This window comes from Arachis duranensis, chromosome 3 (assembly GCF_000817695.3).
Source record: "Arachis duranensis cultivar V14167 chromosome 3, aradu.V14167.gnm2.J7QH, whole genome shotgun sequence".
In the NCBI taxonomy this organism is placed as follows: Eukaryota; Viridiplantae; Streptophyta; class Magnoliopsida; order Fabales; family Fabaceae; genus Arachis; species Arachis duranensis.
Genome location: NC_029774.3, coordinates 3,584,630 through 3,599,864, shown reverse-complemented (window position 1 = coordinate 3,599,864; position 15,235 = coordinate 3,584,630). Strand labels below are relative to the sequence as shown.

Below are 15,235 nucleotides of genomic sequence, written 5' to 3'. Positions count from 1 at the left end.
TTTCAACAGTAAACTAAAAGAGTGTGCCAACATTACAACATAACTGCTTCTCTCTCTCTCTCTCTCTCTCTCTCTCTCTTTTCGTTCATTTATTCATTTCAATTCCGATTCAATTCAATCACAATTTCAGATGCAGTGAGATGCTCTCTAAGCCTTCTTCTGCAATGCCCACCTTCCCTTCTTCCTCTGAGGTTTGTCAATTCTCTTCCCTTCTTTTTTTTTTTTCTTTCTATCTCTTCATTTCACAAAATTTGGAGAATTCTATGACTAAAGTTTCAATTTTTTGGAAGAAAAAAAACTCTGGGTTGTGCTGAATTGTATGGACGAACCAGAGAATATGAACACCTAAAACAGTTGAAATATGAAGTTTTTTTTTTTTTTTGGTCTTAGATTGGAATTGTTTTACATCCCATGAAGGTAAATTCATGAAAAAGATAATATATGTGAAGAAGTCTTTTTAAAAAAAAAAGAAAATTGGGAATTTTTTCCCTTTACTTTATGAGGGACTTACTGCACCCTCTGTTTGAGAGTTTGATGATGATCTAGTTCATTATTTTGATTGTATTATAGCCTCTTACAAGGGTTATAACTTTGGAAGTGTTTGGATTTCCTTTTGTAGTTTAGCTTTTAAGGTGATTGGGTTCTAATCTTTAAGGCCTTTTTGCCATGCAGCTTCTTAAATTCTTATCTAACTGTGGCATCAGTATCATTCATACTGACATTGCTAGTTTCATTGATTGTAACAATATTTTACTTAATTTAGTGTTTAGGATGTTATATCATTACTTTTAATCGGTTTGTTTATATATAATGGCTTACCCTTTTGCATTTATTGTCATTATTGGTGGATTATTAGTTCTTGTAATCTAACACTTATGTCTCTATGTTATAAGAAAAAGCTAATCTCTATCAGGTTTCCCTGTTCTAATTCCAATTTAACTTTTATTTTGGCCGAAGAGATGACTATTGATAATTATTTGTAATATTTGTTATTGTGTTACTATTATGTGGTTTAGGATAGAAATGGCTTCTGCGTGTGGCCGGATGTGAGACAACTTTGCATTCGAAAGAGTCTTCTATACGGAGTTATGAGACTCTTTTCTTTACCATTGAAAACACTGCGCGGAGCGAGTCGGTCGCTGAGAGTAGACCAGTTCTGCAGTGTAGTGAACATTTCCTCCTCATTGCAGATTGAATTGGTGAGATATCTCTTATTACTTTTTCAGGTTCATGATGCAATTGGATTAGTATTATTTAGTCACTAGTAAGATGTTTTGAGGCAACATGCTCGAAAATTAACCTGTCTTATCTCATTTTTTCCTTTAATTTTTCAGGTGCCTTGCCTTGGGGACAATTATGCATACCTTTTACATGATACAGACACCGGGACAGTTGGTGTCGTTGATCCTTCTGAAGCGGCACCTATCATAGATGTTTTGAGCAAGAAAGATCGAAATTTGACGTATATACTGAACACTCACTACCATCATGATCACACTGGTGGGAATACAGAGTTGAAAGAAAGGTATGGGGCAAAGGTATGATACTTTTTCTTCTGCTGAAATTTATTATATTTTCAATAAACGTTTCTAGAAGCATTTTTTGCAAAATGTTAAAATCGTCTTATTAAAATAATGTAGCCTTCTGAACAAGGGACACCGAGCATGTTGTTGGTGATAGATTTAGGTATCGATTTGTTCAAACTTCATTGCCACTGATATACCTAAAAAATATAGCCTTCTGAACAAGGAACCCCTATATGTAATGGGCAGAGTTCAAGTGAGGTTTACTTCGACTATTTCTAAGTCTTCTCCTGTTGCATTGCAGGTAATTGGTTCGGAAGTAGACAATGACAAAATTCCCGGAATCGATATCTCTTTGAGTGATGGAGATACATGGATGTTTGCAGGCCATGAGGTCCTTATAATGGCTACACCTGGTCACACCCAAGGTTACATTCATAACTGATTTGTATTGTTATTTACTTTATTTTTCTTAGATCGATTGATAAAAGAAAAAAAAAATCAGCTCAATGTTTTCTTGTTTGGCTATTCTAGTCTTCTTCAGTCTACTTGTCTATTTAATATGATTTTATATCGACCAGTTTCCCCACGTGATCTAATTTGAAATTTTGACTCCATGAAATCTTAATTGTTATTTCTTTGCTCTTGTATTGAATGAACTCTTAATTTGCACCTCGATTCACATTAGTTTTTAATAGTTTAGCTTGACTTGTATATTATAAGCAGATCACATAAGTTTCTATTTCCCTGGATCCGGAGCGATTTTCACAGGAGACACCTTGTTCAGCCTATCATGTGGCAAGCTCTTCGAAGGAACTGCTGAACAGGTTGATTTGAGTTATATTTAGTTTCTATCCTTTTTGTTTAGGATTTGGATTTCTTTCTTCTGTTACAAGTCATTGCATTTCACAATATATATTTCGTGTTTTGCTGTATATCTTGCTTTATCCTTTTGCCGGAAGTATACGATTTGGAAACTCGAGAACAATTGATCCATAGTTCATTTCAAAGCTTGTATTCATTCAATAATCTGCAACTTGGGAATACAAATATACAATTGCATGTTTAAAAGTATGGTGCCTTTTTTTACTGATTTTTGCTCGACAATTCCATAATTTTATCCATGTTTACAGATGTTATCTTCTCTTAAAAAGATCATGTCTTTGCCGGATAATACAAATATATACTGTGGCCATGAGCACACACTGGTTAGTTTCTCCTGCTTTCATCTTAAATCTTCCCTGCTACTTTTCTAAGCTCAAGTGTGGTGAAACCTTGAGTCCTTGACATTGGTTCTTTGAAATTTTGCAGAGTAATTCTGAGTTTGCATTGTCTATAGAACCCGAAAACGAGGAACTTCAATTGTATGCTGCACATGTGGCACACCTTAGGAATAAAGGCTTGCCGACGGTAATTCAGAGTTTCGAAGTGCATTCTTTTCGCGAATCTGTCGCTATTGTTCATTATTAGTATACTTTGGATCTTTGTATTTTGCTTTGACAAAATTGATAATGTTACTGCAGATTCCAACTACGTTGAAGGTAGAAAAGGCTTGCAATCCATTCCTTCGCACGTTTAGCACCAAAATCCGGCGGAAGTTAAATATTGCAGTCACGGCAGATGATGCAGAAGCGCTGCGAATTATCCGGCAAGCGAAGGATAATTTTTAGAAAATTTTTTTATATATATATCTTATCTATAAATTTTCAAATGCTAAGGATACTTATGCTGTATAGATTAGAGGTGATGCATCCATCAGGGAATATTGTTTACTTGATGCTATCTTCTCAATATAATTTTGCATTATATAATTCTCTTTTGGGTTAAATTGAGAGTTATCTTTGTAAACTAGATTAAGGTTTGGTGTCACAAAATGATCATGATTGGAAGAATCTCATTAGTCATCACTCTCCTCGTGTTAGCATATGCTTGCTGCTTAAGAAAACTCTGTTTTGATGATTTGATCCATAGTGTTATTGTGACATGAATACCAGATTGTACATTAGATCATATGAAGAAATGTTTTATGCACTTCTTTTTATAATTTCTTTTATATACTGAGTTGATAGTTTTTTTTTTTCAAGATATAATGTTATGATGCATTGTGTGTTTCAATAGAGTGAAAATGACTTATTTTATAATAGAAAAATTGCCATTTTTAATCTGATTCTACTTTTTACTCCAATAAGTTGTTACATACATAAGACTTATTGTTACATGCACAAGACAGGATTTCAATCTCTGACATTTGTTTAAACGGATGAATGAGCTGACTATTCGACCACCTCAAGTTGGTTTAATTTGCTGATATTACTAGTTCACCAGATTGATTTGATCATTTTGTTAAATACTTAAATAGTAGTCTTTGACTTTTCTAGTTTTTAATTATAGACCATTTGTCACATTAGTAAATGCGGGCCATTCTTGTTTCTTTAGCTACCAACATAAACTAATTAATGGTAGTAAATACAAGGGGGAGAAAAAAAAACAATAAATGTCAGGGCTAGAGATATATAGTATTTTGATGAATTTGGTTAAAATGTGTTCTTTAAACAAAAGAAAAAAGTTTTCACTAAAAGTTTAAGATTTTATATTTTTAATATAATTTTAAAATATTAAATGTATAATTTAACCAATCAAAATTTGAATTCAAATGCACGTGTCTTGAAATGAACTGATCAATGGTGAAACAATTACCATTATCTATGTATTCAACTAAACTTTTACTTATAAACACCGAGTTAATTTGAGTGGTTCATGTTAATAATAAAATATTTTAAATAATTTATTTTAATAAATACAGAATAAATATATTGAAAATTTATATTTTGTATCTTTTTCATAAAAAAAATTAATTAATAACTTTATCATATATTTTTAGGAGGATACTCCATAAAGACGCGTAAAACGTATTTTTGTAAAGATACTTATGAGTCGTATTATTATTGGATGTATTAATGAATCAGTTATTTTTTAATTTCTTAACAAGTTATAATAAAATCGATTTTTTTATAACAATAACAATAAACTCAATTGTTATCAGATCCAGTCGAACCGACTAATTTACATAATCCACTGGATCATTATTTTTTTAAAAACAAAAATTAGGGATATATTTGTCTTTTTATCAAAAAATTTAAATATGATTCGACCCCGGTTTAGATTGTGTAAATCGATCGAATTAAATCGGATCTAATAATTATAATGCGGACAATTAGATTTATTATTGTTGCTATAATAAACCGATTTTATTATAGTTTATTAAAAAAATAAATTATTAACCGATTTAATAAAGATGTCCAATAATAACATGACACATGTAAATATTTTTTAAAAAAAATATTTTTAGTGTCTTTATCAAAGTGGCCTCCATATTTTTAAAGTACATGTTAGCTGAATTTTTTACTTAATTAAGCATTGTTACAATATATTGAGATCTTATAATTAACTCTCTTTCTTTTTTGATTTGGCAATGACCGTTGGCCATAATCAATTTTCCTTGTCCTTTCAATTTAAGAAGTGACTTGAGTAACTTTAGAGGAAGACAAATTGATGTGGAGTATTATAATCATATTATGAAACTTTAGGACTAGTAGCACTATATGCCTTACTCATTTTATGGTGGAACTAGCTTTCACACCTTTTAAAGTTGATGGATTGATTCACCTAACCAAAATATTTTTTTTTCTTATTTATTTATTTATATTTATATATTTTTTTTTTGGTTGCTTGGACATCTCCATCCCCCTCACCATACCACCTTTGCTTTCATCTCTTCAAAGAAAATGACAATTGACAAATGCCACCATCAACATCTTCCAAGAATATAAGACACACTTACTTTACTATGTGCTATATATAATCTTCTATTCTGTTAACAGAAAATATTTAATATTATTATTTATGCACCTGCCCCATTTTATCTCATATTTGGAGGCATTATTATTGATGAGAATAGTTGGATAACCACTCCTAATTAGGTGTTGGATATGCATGCCCGTTACTATGTCTTTAAAGCATTAATTAAAAAGTTCTACTTATTATTAGTAAATTTTTTTTTGATTTTTCAGCAAATATTTAGGCCTACTGAGGACTTATTATATGATATCAATAGTTAAATTAAGCGGGAATTTTACTTAAATATAATCTAATAATTGACACCATGTGAGTAACCATACAATATTCCGAATATATTTCATTTGACATTACTCGTACAAATTTGCAAACTAAGGTGGCAACACATAGTATTTTATCCCTAATTAGTATTGGTTGCATTTATCAAAATTATAAAATATTAAAAAAATAACACTTTGAAAAAAGAATTATATGGACATCTAATAATAATAATAATATATTATGACAACAGTAAAATATTTGAGTATTTATTATCTGGAAAATCATATCAAGTTATAAATTAGAAGATAATATAATATATACATAGAAATTAATTCATTAGAGGAAAAACGGTTAATTTGGCTAATTTTATTATAAACTAACGGAAACAGAGTATTAAAATTTAAAACCTCAATTATGGTTGTGTTATCAATCTAAAAATAACTACAATCTCTTTCTTAATTTAACTATTGCATTAACATGGCTATTTCACGTCATGATGCTAGCTACTATATATAATTAAGTTTGAAATCAAAAGGTATCTCTTTATTATGTAATGTACTTTAAATGCAATGGTAGTTGATCCATTAGTGTTAGCATCATTATTATTATGGTTGATGGTTGATATCTTTTATTTTGATCCATTCATATTATAAAATATTTTATATAATCGTATAATTATATTTATTTTTTTAATGACTATTTATATAATTAATATAAAAAATAATTATTTTTATTAATATAATATTATGTAATTGAATAAACGTATAAAATTACTTTATACTAAAAGTACATCAAAATTAAATATTATCCATATAAAAATGCAAAAGAAGGCCAACAACTTTATTCAGAAATGAAAATGAAGCAAAGTACAAACTAACAAAAGTCATTAAGTGATTTATCATAGTAGTGACTTTAGACAAATTTTACTTTAATCGGGATGTGAATATTATTATAATCATCATTTTGAAAAGACCCATTTTCATCTAACCATTGCTATGTTCAATTTTTCTCTCACAATGATATATTAATGTGGGTTTATGTAGTAATTCACATAGTAATGACGGATGCTTTATTATGTTTAAGTGAGAATTAAAAAAAAAATTGTAATCATATCAATAAGGTTAATGACATGATAACAATTAAGATTCTTAGGTCCTCAACTCCTCACTCAGCTGCGTTATTGCCTTGTCTAAGAGATGCTTTATTTTTTCTCTCTGCTTTTTCTATTATCATTGTTTTGTCATCCTTCGTTTCACTCTTCTATTATATTAATTTAGCACAGAATTTTATTTTTTAAAAAAATTAAATAGATATATTTAAACAGAAGAAAAAGTCGTTTATTTTAAATTTTACAAAATTTAAAGATGAACGACATTTTAGAATAATAATTTAGATAATTATTACACAAGAATCCAAAAAACAATTCACTTGAAAATAAAAAATAACAACTAGTAGTCACTTTAATATCTATTAAAATAATTATTCACACACAAATATTTTTATATAAAAATATTATTCACATGTTTAACTAAAATATAATTTAATTAAATATATCAAATTATTTAATCACAATTATTATATTTTCATAAAATTATTTTTATATGAATAGTGAATTAGTGATAAATTTATAATTTATTAATATATTAAGTCTAAATTAATATTTTAAATTTAATTATTTAGTTAATTTTTATAATTCTATTAAGTTTATAAATAAATTTTTATATTATTTTTAATTTAAAAATTAATTTTTTTATAATATAAAAATTATTAAAATAAACTAAATATTTTTTTTGATAGAAAAAAATCTAATTACGAATAATTAAAGGACGATATTTTATTTTCAGACACTAGTTTAGAGTACTGTTTCCGAAAGATAAAGCGGAGCAACAGTTTCCGCGCCAAAGAAAAGAAACCACAAGAAGAAGAAGAAACCACGGGTATACGCTTCCGCTTATATGCTTCTCACGCCATCGTTCAACAAAACTCTTCTCTCTCTCTTTCTCTTTCTCTCTCTTCCAATATATATACACATATTTTTTTTTATTTCTCTTCTTTTGTTTCCATCATTATGCGTTGCGCATTGAATCGAACGACAAATTAAACCATGAAACGACATTGACGTTAACGATTTCTTCATAGTTTTTCATTTTATCGGCGATGGCGGCGGCGGTGGACGACAGGTTCGCCGATTTGCAGAACCCTAAGACGTGCGTCGTTTTGGGCGGCAGAGGCTTCCTCGGTAGATCGCTGGTACTTAAGCTTCTCAATTTCGGTAACTGGATCGTCCGAGTCGCCGATTCCGCCGAGTCAATTCAGCTCCACGCTTCCGAGTCTCTTCTCTCTGATGCTCTCTCTTCTGCTCGCGCCTCTTACTTCCACCTCGAACTTAGGGATAAACTCAACGTAGCCAAAGGTATATATAAAAACAAGACGCCTCAATCATTCCTCTTTTATGTTTCTGTTGATTCGAATAGTAATGTAGGAACGTGATCGTAATTCATCTTTACATCGATTTGTTTTTTTTTTTTTCCTCTTAATTATTAGTATACCTGTTTCAATTAATTCATGATTTTGAATTACGTTTGCCATGCAGTTGTAGCTGGAAAAACAAAACGCTTATTTCTTAGATTTATGATTATGATATGTTTCGAACGTAAAATATTGATAACATGTTGTAATCATATATACGAAAATAAACAGAGCTAATTTAGATATATTATATTGCTGACGGCTATGGAAATGCAAATTCTGCAGTTCTCGAAGGTGCTTCGGTTGTCTTTTATATGGATGTTGCTGGCCTGAATCCGAATTACTTCTATAGTTGCTATACTCTTATAGTGCAAGGTACATCTTTCTGTTTATTGGCATTGGTAAATTTCTTATTATGGTGCAATTTTTGTATTTTTGTGCTGGAAGTTTACTTGTTTTGATATTTCGTTTAGGTGCCAAGAATGTCATTAGTGCTTGCAGAGAATGTAAAGTGAAACGTCTGATTTATAACAGCTCTGCAGATGTAGTATTTGATGGTTTCCATGATATACATAATGGAGATGAATCATTGCCATATCCATGGAAAGTATGGCTTTGTTGAGAGAGCTTTTCACTTTATTTTTTAATGAAAAAAGGGTTAGATGTTTCCCATTTACAAACAAATGAGTGTTAATAGGTGGATGTGAATTGCAGATTGAAAACGTGTTAAGTGACTTTAAGGCTCAAGCAGAGGCATTGATCCTCAGTGCCAATGACATTGATGGCTTGTTGACATGTGCTCTTCGTCCTTGTAATGTTTTTGGACCTGGTGACACGGAGTTTGTGCCATTTTTTCTTGACTTGGCAAGATTTGGATTTGCAAAGGTGTTTTACTTCTTTCACCAATTTGTCTTAGTTATTTGTTGGACTTTATAGAAGATATTCTGAAATGTGCAGAACAAAATTTTCTCACTAGTAATGATAAACTTTACAAAAATATCTTTTCCGGCATTTTATTGAGTGTGAACTTTGAAATGAATACCCTGTGTCACTTTTGCAGAACACATGAAAATTGCTAATTAGTTTAACAAATGTCCCCCTTTTCCATATTTTCTCCTTGCAAGTCTGTGCCAAATGGACCAGATTAGCGTTCATGGAACATCTTGGTATTCTATTTTTCATGTTTGTTTGGTTATTTTTCTCCAAAAGAAGGACCGAGATATTGTCATTTCAAAAAGCAAAATGAAAACAAGTTTTTTCACCCCCCATCCTTTTCCTTTTCTAAAAGCCAAGGGTTTTAACATTTCCAGGGAAAACGAAAGACCTTCATGCTAAATCTGCACTATGCCTTTCAACTTAGTGTCTTTACTGAAGCTTACCTGACCTAGTGAATCACTGGATCAGTGGTTGTGATTGATATTTCTGTCATGTCTTTTGTACTGAAGTTTTAAGACTTAGACCTGTTTGAGCTGATACCCATTTCATATGCATATGTTTGTAAACATAATATTGTACGTACTATCTTTATTGAAATAGTGTATTCATATTAGTTGGCATGCAGGCTGTCATGTTCTCATTTATTTATCCATTTTTCTTTCGGTAACAATTTCTCATTTCAGTATATTATAGGGACTGGCGATAATATGTCAGACTTTACCTTTTATGAGAATGTTGCTCATGCCCATATATGTGCAGAAGAAGCCTTAAACTTTCAAACAGTCTCTGTGGCTGGAAAGGTATAATACAATTCAATTATCCACTGTTATTCGATGTTCAATTCATGTATAACGGTGTTTACTTTTGATCTTCAGGCATTTTTTATTACTAATTTTGAGCCTATGAAGTTCTGGGAATTTCTCTCACTTTTGTTGGAAGGTCTTGGATATCAAAGGTAAAATAAGCAACCTGTTCTGATATATCATATATGGGTTGTTATGAATCCTTCTGATGTTTTCTGTTTATGTTTAACAATATTCACTCGGGAGAGTTTTGGGAAGGGGGGAATGACTTTGTAACATAAGATTTCCTCTGTTCATATCTTTGGAAAAGTGCTATCACAAAAACCATTGAATTAGCTCTTTCCTGCCAATCTAGGATATGTCATATCCTCTAGATCTATAATCTGTGTCTTGTAAAACTAGGTCTTGTATATTTCCTCCATTAAGGCACTGAGCAAAGTTGGCCTATCTCTTTGTTGTCTTATTGACATTCTTTGGGATATTTATATCTCTGGCTTGCTGCTTTATTCACTGCTGGAGGCAGAAGAAACTATTTCTGGTTGTTCTTTTTTGGTGGTTTATGGCCCCTTATGCTTTTAACCAAGACACATAATTACTTGCATTAATTGTAGGCCACTCACCAAACTTCCTGTCAATTTGGTGCAATTCGTTCTCTCAGTTTTAAAGTGGATGCATGACAAGTTGGGGTCCGGAGGCTTCAGTTATCCTTTGTTAGTTCATTTTTTTCAGTTAGCAACACACACCAGAACTTTCAGCTGCACCGCCGCTCGGAGAGAACTTGCATACTTACCAATAATCTCCCTTGAGGTATATATCACCATCTCCTTTCTTTATATTTTTTTTCTCTTAAATTTCATTCTTGGCCTTTTTAATATGAATTATGTCGGGGTATGACTGCAACCTTCAAAGAGGCAAAATGTGTTGCAATGGAATGATGGCTTACTGAAGAAAAGTGGCCACTTCTTTCCTGCATGCACAGACAATAGAAACAAGAAAATTAAAGTAGATGGTCTTCTTACATATATCTCAGTTTTTTTATCATTTATTTTTGTTAATCTTGTTAAGACATTAATTAAAGATGTATTCTTATAATTGATCAATCACTTTTTTTTAGATAGTATTTGACAAGTTATGAATGCTGTAAACAGTATACTTGATCAACCAGTAGCAATCACTTTCTTTTCATTTCTATGTTGCTTTAAAGTTTAAAATTGTTCTAACAGATATGATGTTCTATTTGGAAGTTTTCATATATGGTATTGAAAATTTTTCTCTTACTTTCTTTAATATTCCCTGATATTGGATAACACAGGAAGGGATCACATTAACCATAGATTCGTTCTCTCATCTAGCCAGAGAGCTATCTATTTCAGGATGCTGTGATTCCACTGAACAGTCAAAAGCAGCTAAACTGCTTGGAGGTGGAAAAGGTTGGAACATAATGCATTCTCTTATTTTACAATGTTATTATATACCTAAGCAAAGCAACTGTTGAATTAAATGGAATGGTTTGAGGCACATTGCATTGACCTCTGGCCCATCATGTTAGAATAGTGAAGTCATAATTTGCAAATCTCTTAAAATATAAAGATTGAAGAGAAAGCAATCCATTGAGCCAAGTGTCAAGCGTTGGTTGATGGTGCTCATATGGTTCATGCTATGGTATGATGGAGCTCCCATGTCATGAATGTCTCATGTGAGTGAAGAGAAGTGCTTACTTTTGTCAAAAAGCACATAGTATGGGGAAAGAGAGGAAGTGATTACATGCATATAACAGAAGTGAAACATGCATCATCAGGACTAGCTGAATTTCACTATTAAGCTCATTATGGCATACATAGACTAGCATTAGTATTCCTTCCTTCTCTCTCTATCTGATACCACAACATTAATTCATTACAATCAATTGTCTCCAAAAAGCAAACTGGTTTGAACTTCTGCAAATTTTAAATTGCCCTCCTCGTCAATTTTATTTTAAAATGTGTTATCTCTAGTTATAACTATGGTACGACCCTCTCCAATCTAAATTAATTTCCATTTTCCTTCATAGAATAGACGCTACCAATCTATATTCTTTCCTACTGTAAAACTGTTGAAAATGACCCAGAAGTTTGATCTATTGGAACTGCATCCATGCATAACTTAAAGAGATGGTGAATGAATATGAAATGGAAAAATACTCTTTCAAAATTAAATAAAAAATCATACATATTAGCACTAGAAAATAATATGGTACATGATTTGTATAAAGCTTTTCCTATCTAATAATGAAATTGAGAACTATTAATATTTTAAAAAGTAAAGTCCTTGATAATTCCTCTCAACTTGATATTAACAACTATGGGTGTTTAAATTTGGTTTGATGTGCATAGTGCATGTACATATACCAGTTATGTTAACCCTGGCATCAGTACTAGTGCTGTAGTGCACCACCTGCAACAATAAACATCATGCCTATTAAATTGTGTAGTTCATTTTATTTTTTTATTTTTTTTAAAAGGGAATGCTTAGCTCTTGGCCGAAACTTAGAATGAGAAGTGACTTTAGGATCTTATGAAATTATGGTGCAACAAAAACGTGAGAGAACAAAATTTTGGCAGCACACCCCAAAACTTTTTGTTTGTTTGTTTCTCTTTAATATAAAGGTAGGATGAAAACCTTTGTTCTTCACTCCCTTGCATACTTTGCCACCTTTGCTTCCCAGCATCCTCCAGAATGCATTAGTAGTTTATTTTTCCTTTATTGTTACTTTTGGTATTTCCATACTTATTCTTACTTGGAATACAGTTTCATGACAAACTCTGAAATTGATGAGCAAATGGGTTTATTTTCTGAATAAGTTCTTACAATCACAAGTTGTGCCCCACATAGTTAAGCTGAATCTTTGTTGATACACCTGTAATTTGTAAACTATTCTGAATCGTCTTCAATAACATTTTGTCAAGCCAAAATAATGTTTTCATTTGTTGTTTCAGTGGCTGATGTTTTGTTGTGGAGAAATGAAAAGACATCCTTCGCATGTTTCATTGTGATGGTTTTGTTATTTTACTGGTCTTTCCTCTCTGGAAGTACTTTTATATCATCTGCTGCCAAATTCTTGATGCTTGTCACATTTCTTCTCTTTGGATGGGGTACTCTACCAGCAAACCTGTAAGTGCATTCTCATAAAGACTGAGGCTATTATATTCCTGTCTGATTCTTAGAAAATTACTCATGCTGCTTTCAATCACCTGGCATTGCATATCAGAATTGTTTTAATTAGTCTGTTTCTTTGTTTATTGATGGTTCATCAGTTGGTCCTCCCTCAGTTTCTACCCAAACAAAGTTTTTGTTTTTTGGTCATGGATTATTAGTATTGTGGAGTGATATGGTCTGTATCTCAGCATAAAGATATAAGCTGGTCATGTCTAACCACAATTAGTGCCAAGCATAGGAGTTGAGCCATATTTCTACATTTAACTAATTTGAAATTGTCTTGGGGTAGAATTGTGGAAAGGGAAAACTTTCTACAGCACTAACTTTATGACACTTTCATGGCAGATTTGGGTTTCAAACAAAAAGGATATCCTCCTCTAGTTTTAAGATATCTAATTCAGAAATGAAAGGTTCAGTTACAACTACAGTGAATCAGTGGAACAACAATTATAAAACTATAAGGAGACTGCGTCAAGGGGAAGACTGGTTGACGTTCTTCAAGGTAAAAATTGTGACCTCCTTTTCCTTAAAAAATGGATATTAAATTCTTCCTTATTTAATGCAATTTATTTTGTAGTAGTAGTTGTTGTTGTTATTATATGTTGACGTTATGCAAGCATTATCCTTTTATTGAGGATGCATGTATTCTGCTTTGGTTCCATCTTTTGGTTTGGTGGAGGGTTTAACTTTTCTATCTTCCAATGCAGATTGCAATTCCACTTTACTTTCTGAAGTTGATCTTGTCAGCGCATAAGTTGACAACATTTGTAGGGATAGGTATGGGATTCTTTTTTGCAACTCTAGAACATTCTGATGGCTTCCAGAGCTTTCATTTTTACCTAGTCTGAATTGTGTTATGCAGGTTTGGTATTTGCATTCACTGCATTTTTTATTTACGAGCAATACCAATCAGAAATTGATTTATTAGCGGAAATTCTTTTCGCTCAGTTGAATGCACTCATGAGATACTTGATGCGTGTTTTATCTGATTTGACTTCGCGTCTTCTGCAAAAATTTGGCAAGGCTCGGTCTTACAAGGAACCAGAAGTAAAGGAACTAAGATAGTCATAAGAGATTTTGGCTTTCTATTACTTGTAGGCAAGAGTTGTTTCCCCAAAAGAAAAACAGAAAATGGCAGAGATGTAAACATCTTTCAGGAAATTGGAATGGCCTCTCCAGTTTTCTTTAAAGACAAACCGGACTGGGGAACTAGGCTGGAGATGTTGCTTCTGATTTTTGACATTATTGTGGTACTCTTTTTAACTGGCGAATCATTAATCTAATAGTTCATTGATTTGACATCAATGATCTTGTGCAAATGGAATAATGCTGATTCTGTTGTCTTTGTCCAAACTATAGTTTTGACTTTTGAGGTTCCAAAATAGAAACCAAATATGTTATAAACACCAAGTGTCAGCATAAGGAAAGTTCATTGAAATATGACAAAACATGTTAGAAGACTCGAGTAAACATAACCATTCAAAGCTTCGTCATAGGATAATCAATTTTATCCTTACAATTGAAAATTGAACTTGTGACATGGAATACTTCTTTTACAAAATAAAACCGAGGATATTAAAGATGGGGCGAGAAATTAAGATGAAGACTTTTGTTGGCTTATAGTTGTTTAAAAATTAAAATGACGCTCGTATAATTTCACCTATATATTATAGTATAAATGATAATTTTTTTTATTTTTTTAATCAAATGAAAATGTATTAAAAAAGATATACAAAAGATGTGTATGCACAAATAGTGTATATAATATTATTTATTAATAAAGTGTTGGCACATCCATATTAGTTAGCAAAAGTTTGAATTTGGTTTTTCAAATTTTACTAGCATTTTAATTTGGTCTCTCAATTTCGTATATGAAGTTAGCACCTGTTCACCTAAGTATATTTCAGTTACTCTAAGGCTAATATTGTTTGAGAAGAAATGAGAAGGAAAAAAAAAGGAAGAGAGAAAATTAGAAAGAAAATAATTATTTTTTATTATTTAGTTGTGGAAAAAATTATAAATTAAAGAAAAAAAATTGATAATATAAAAAAAGTAAACGAGTTTCAGTGATCTACCAATTTTTTTTCTTTAATATTGGATGAAAAAAAAACTTATTACGTTTCTCTACTTTTAATATTATTTTTTTTTATTTGGTTTCTTTCTAATTTAAACGAGATTCAGTGATCTACTAAT

The 15,235-nt window shown here is 31.3% G+C and overlaps 2 protein-coding genes across 2 annotated transcripts; both read left to right on the top strand.

Moving 5' to 3' along the window:
- On the top strand, positions 1–3,563 carry LOC107476755 (probable hydroxyacylglutathione hydrolase 2, chloroplastic). Its single transcript, XM_016096633.3, has 8 exons — positions 1–191; positions 1,017–1,199; positions 1,335–1,538; positions 1,828–1,951; positions 2,250–2,350; positions 2,657–2,731; positions 2,835–2,933; positions 3,047–3,563. The coding sequence occupies exons 1-8, from the start codon at positions 141–143 to the stop codon at positions 3,191–3,193; spliced, it is 984 nt and encodes a 327-aa protein (XP_015952119.1). The 5' UTR covers positions 1–140; the 3' UTR covers positions 3,194–3,563.
- A 4,019-nt stretch (positions 3,564–7,582) lies between these two features.
- On the top strand, positions 7,583–14,361 carry LOC107476756 (3beta-hydroxysteroid-dehydrogenase/decarboxylase). The gene is made up of 12 exons (XM_016096634.3): positions 7,583–8,052; positions 8,394–8,483; positions 8,582–8,715; positions 8,823–8,993; positions 9,728–9,844; positions 9,920–9,999; positions 10,459–10,654; positions 11,160–11,277; positions 12,823–12,997; positions 13,388–13,544; positions 13,750–13,819; positions 13,905–14,361. The coding sequence occupies exons 1-12, from the start codon at positions 7,797–7,799 to the stop codon at positions 14,105–14,107; spliced, it is 1,767 nt and encodes a 588-aa protein (XP_015952120.1). The 5' UTR covers positions 7,583–7,796; the 3' UTR covers positions 14,108–14,361.
- Positions 14,362–15,235: the final 874 nt, after the last annotated feature.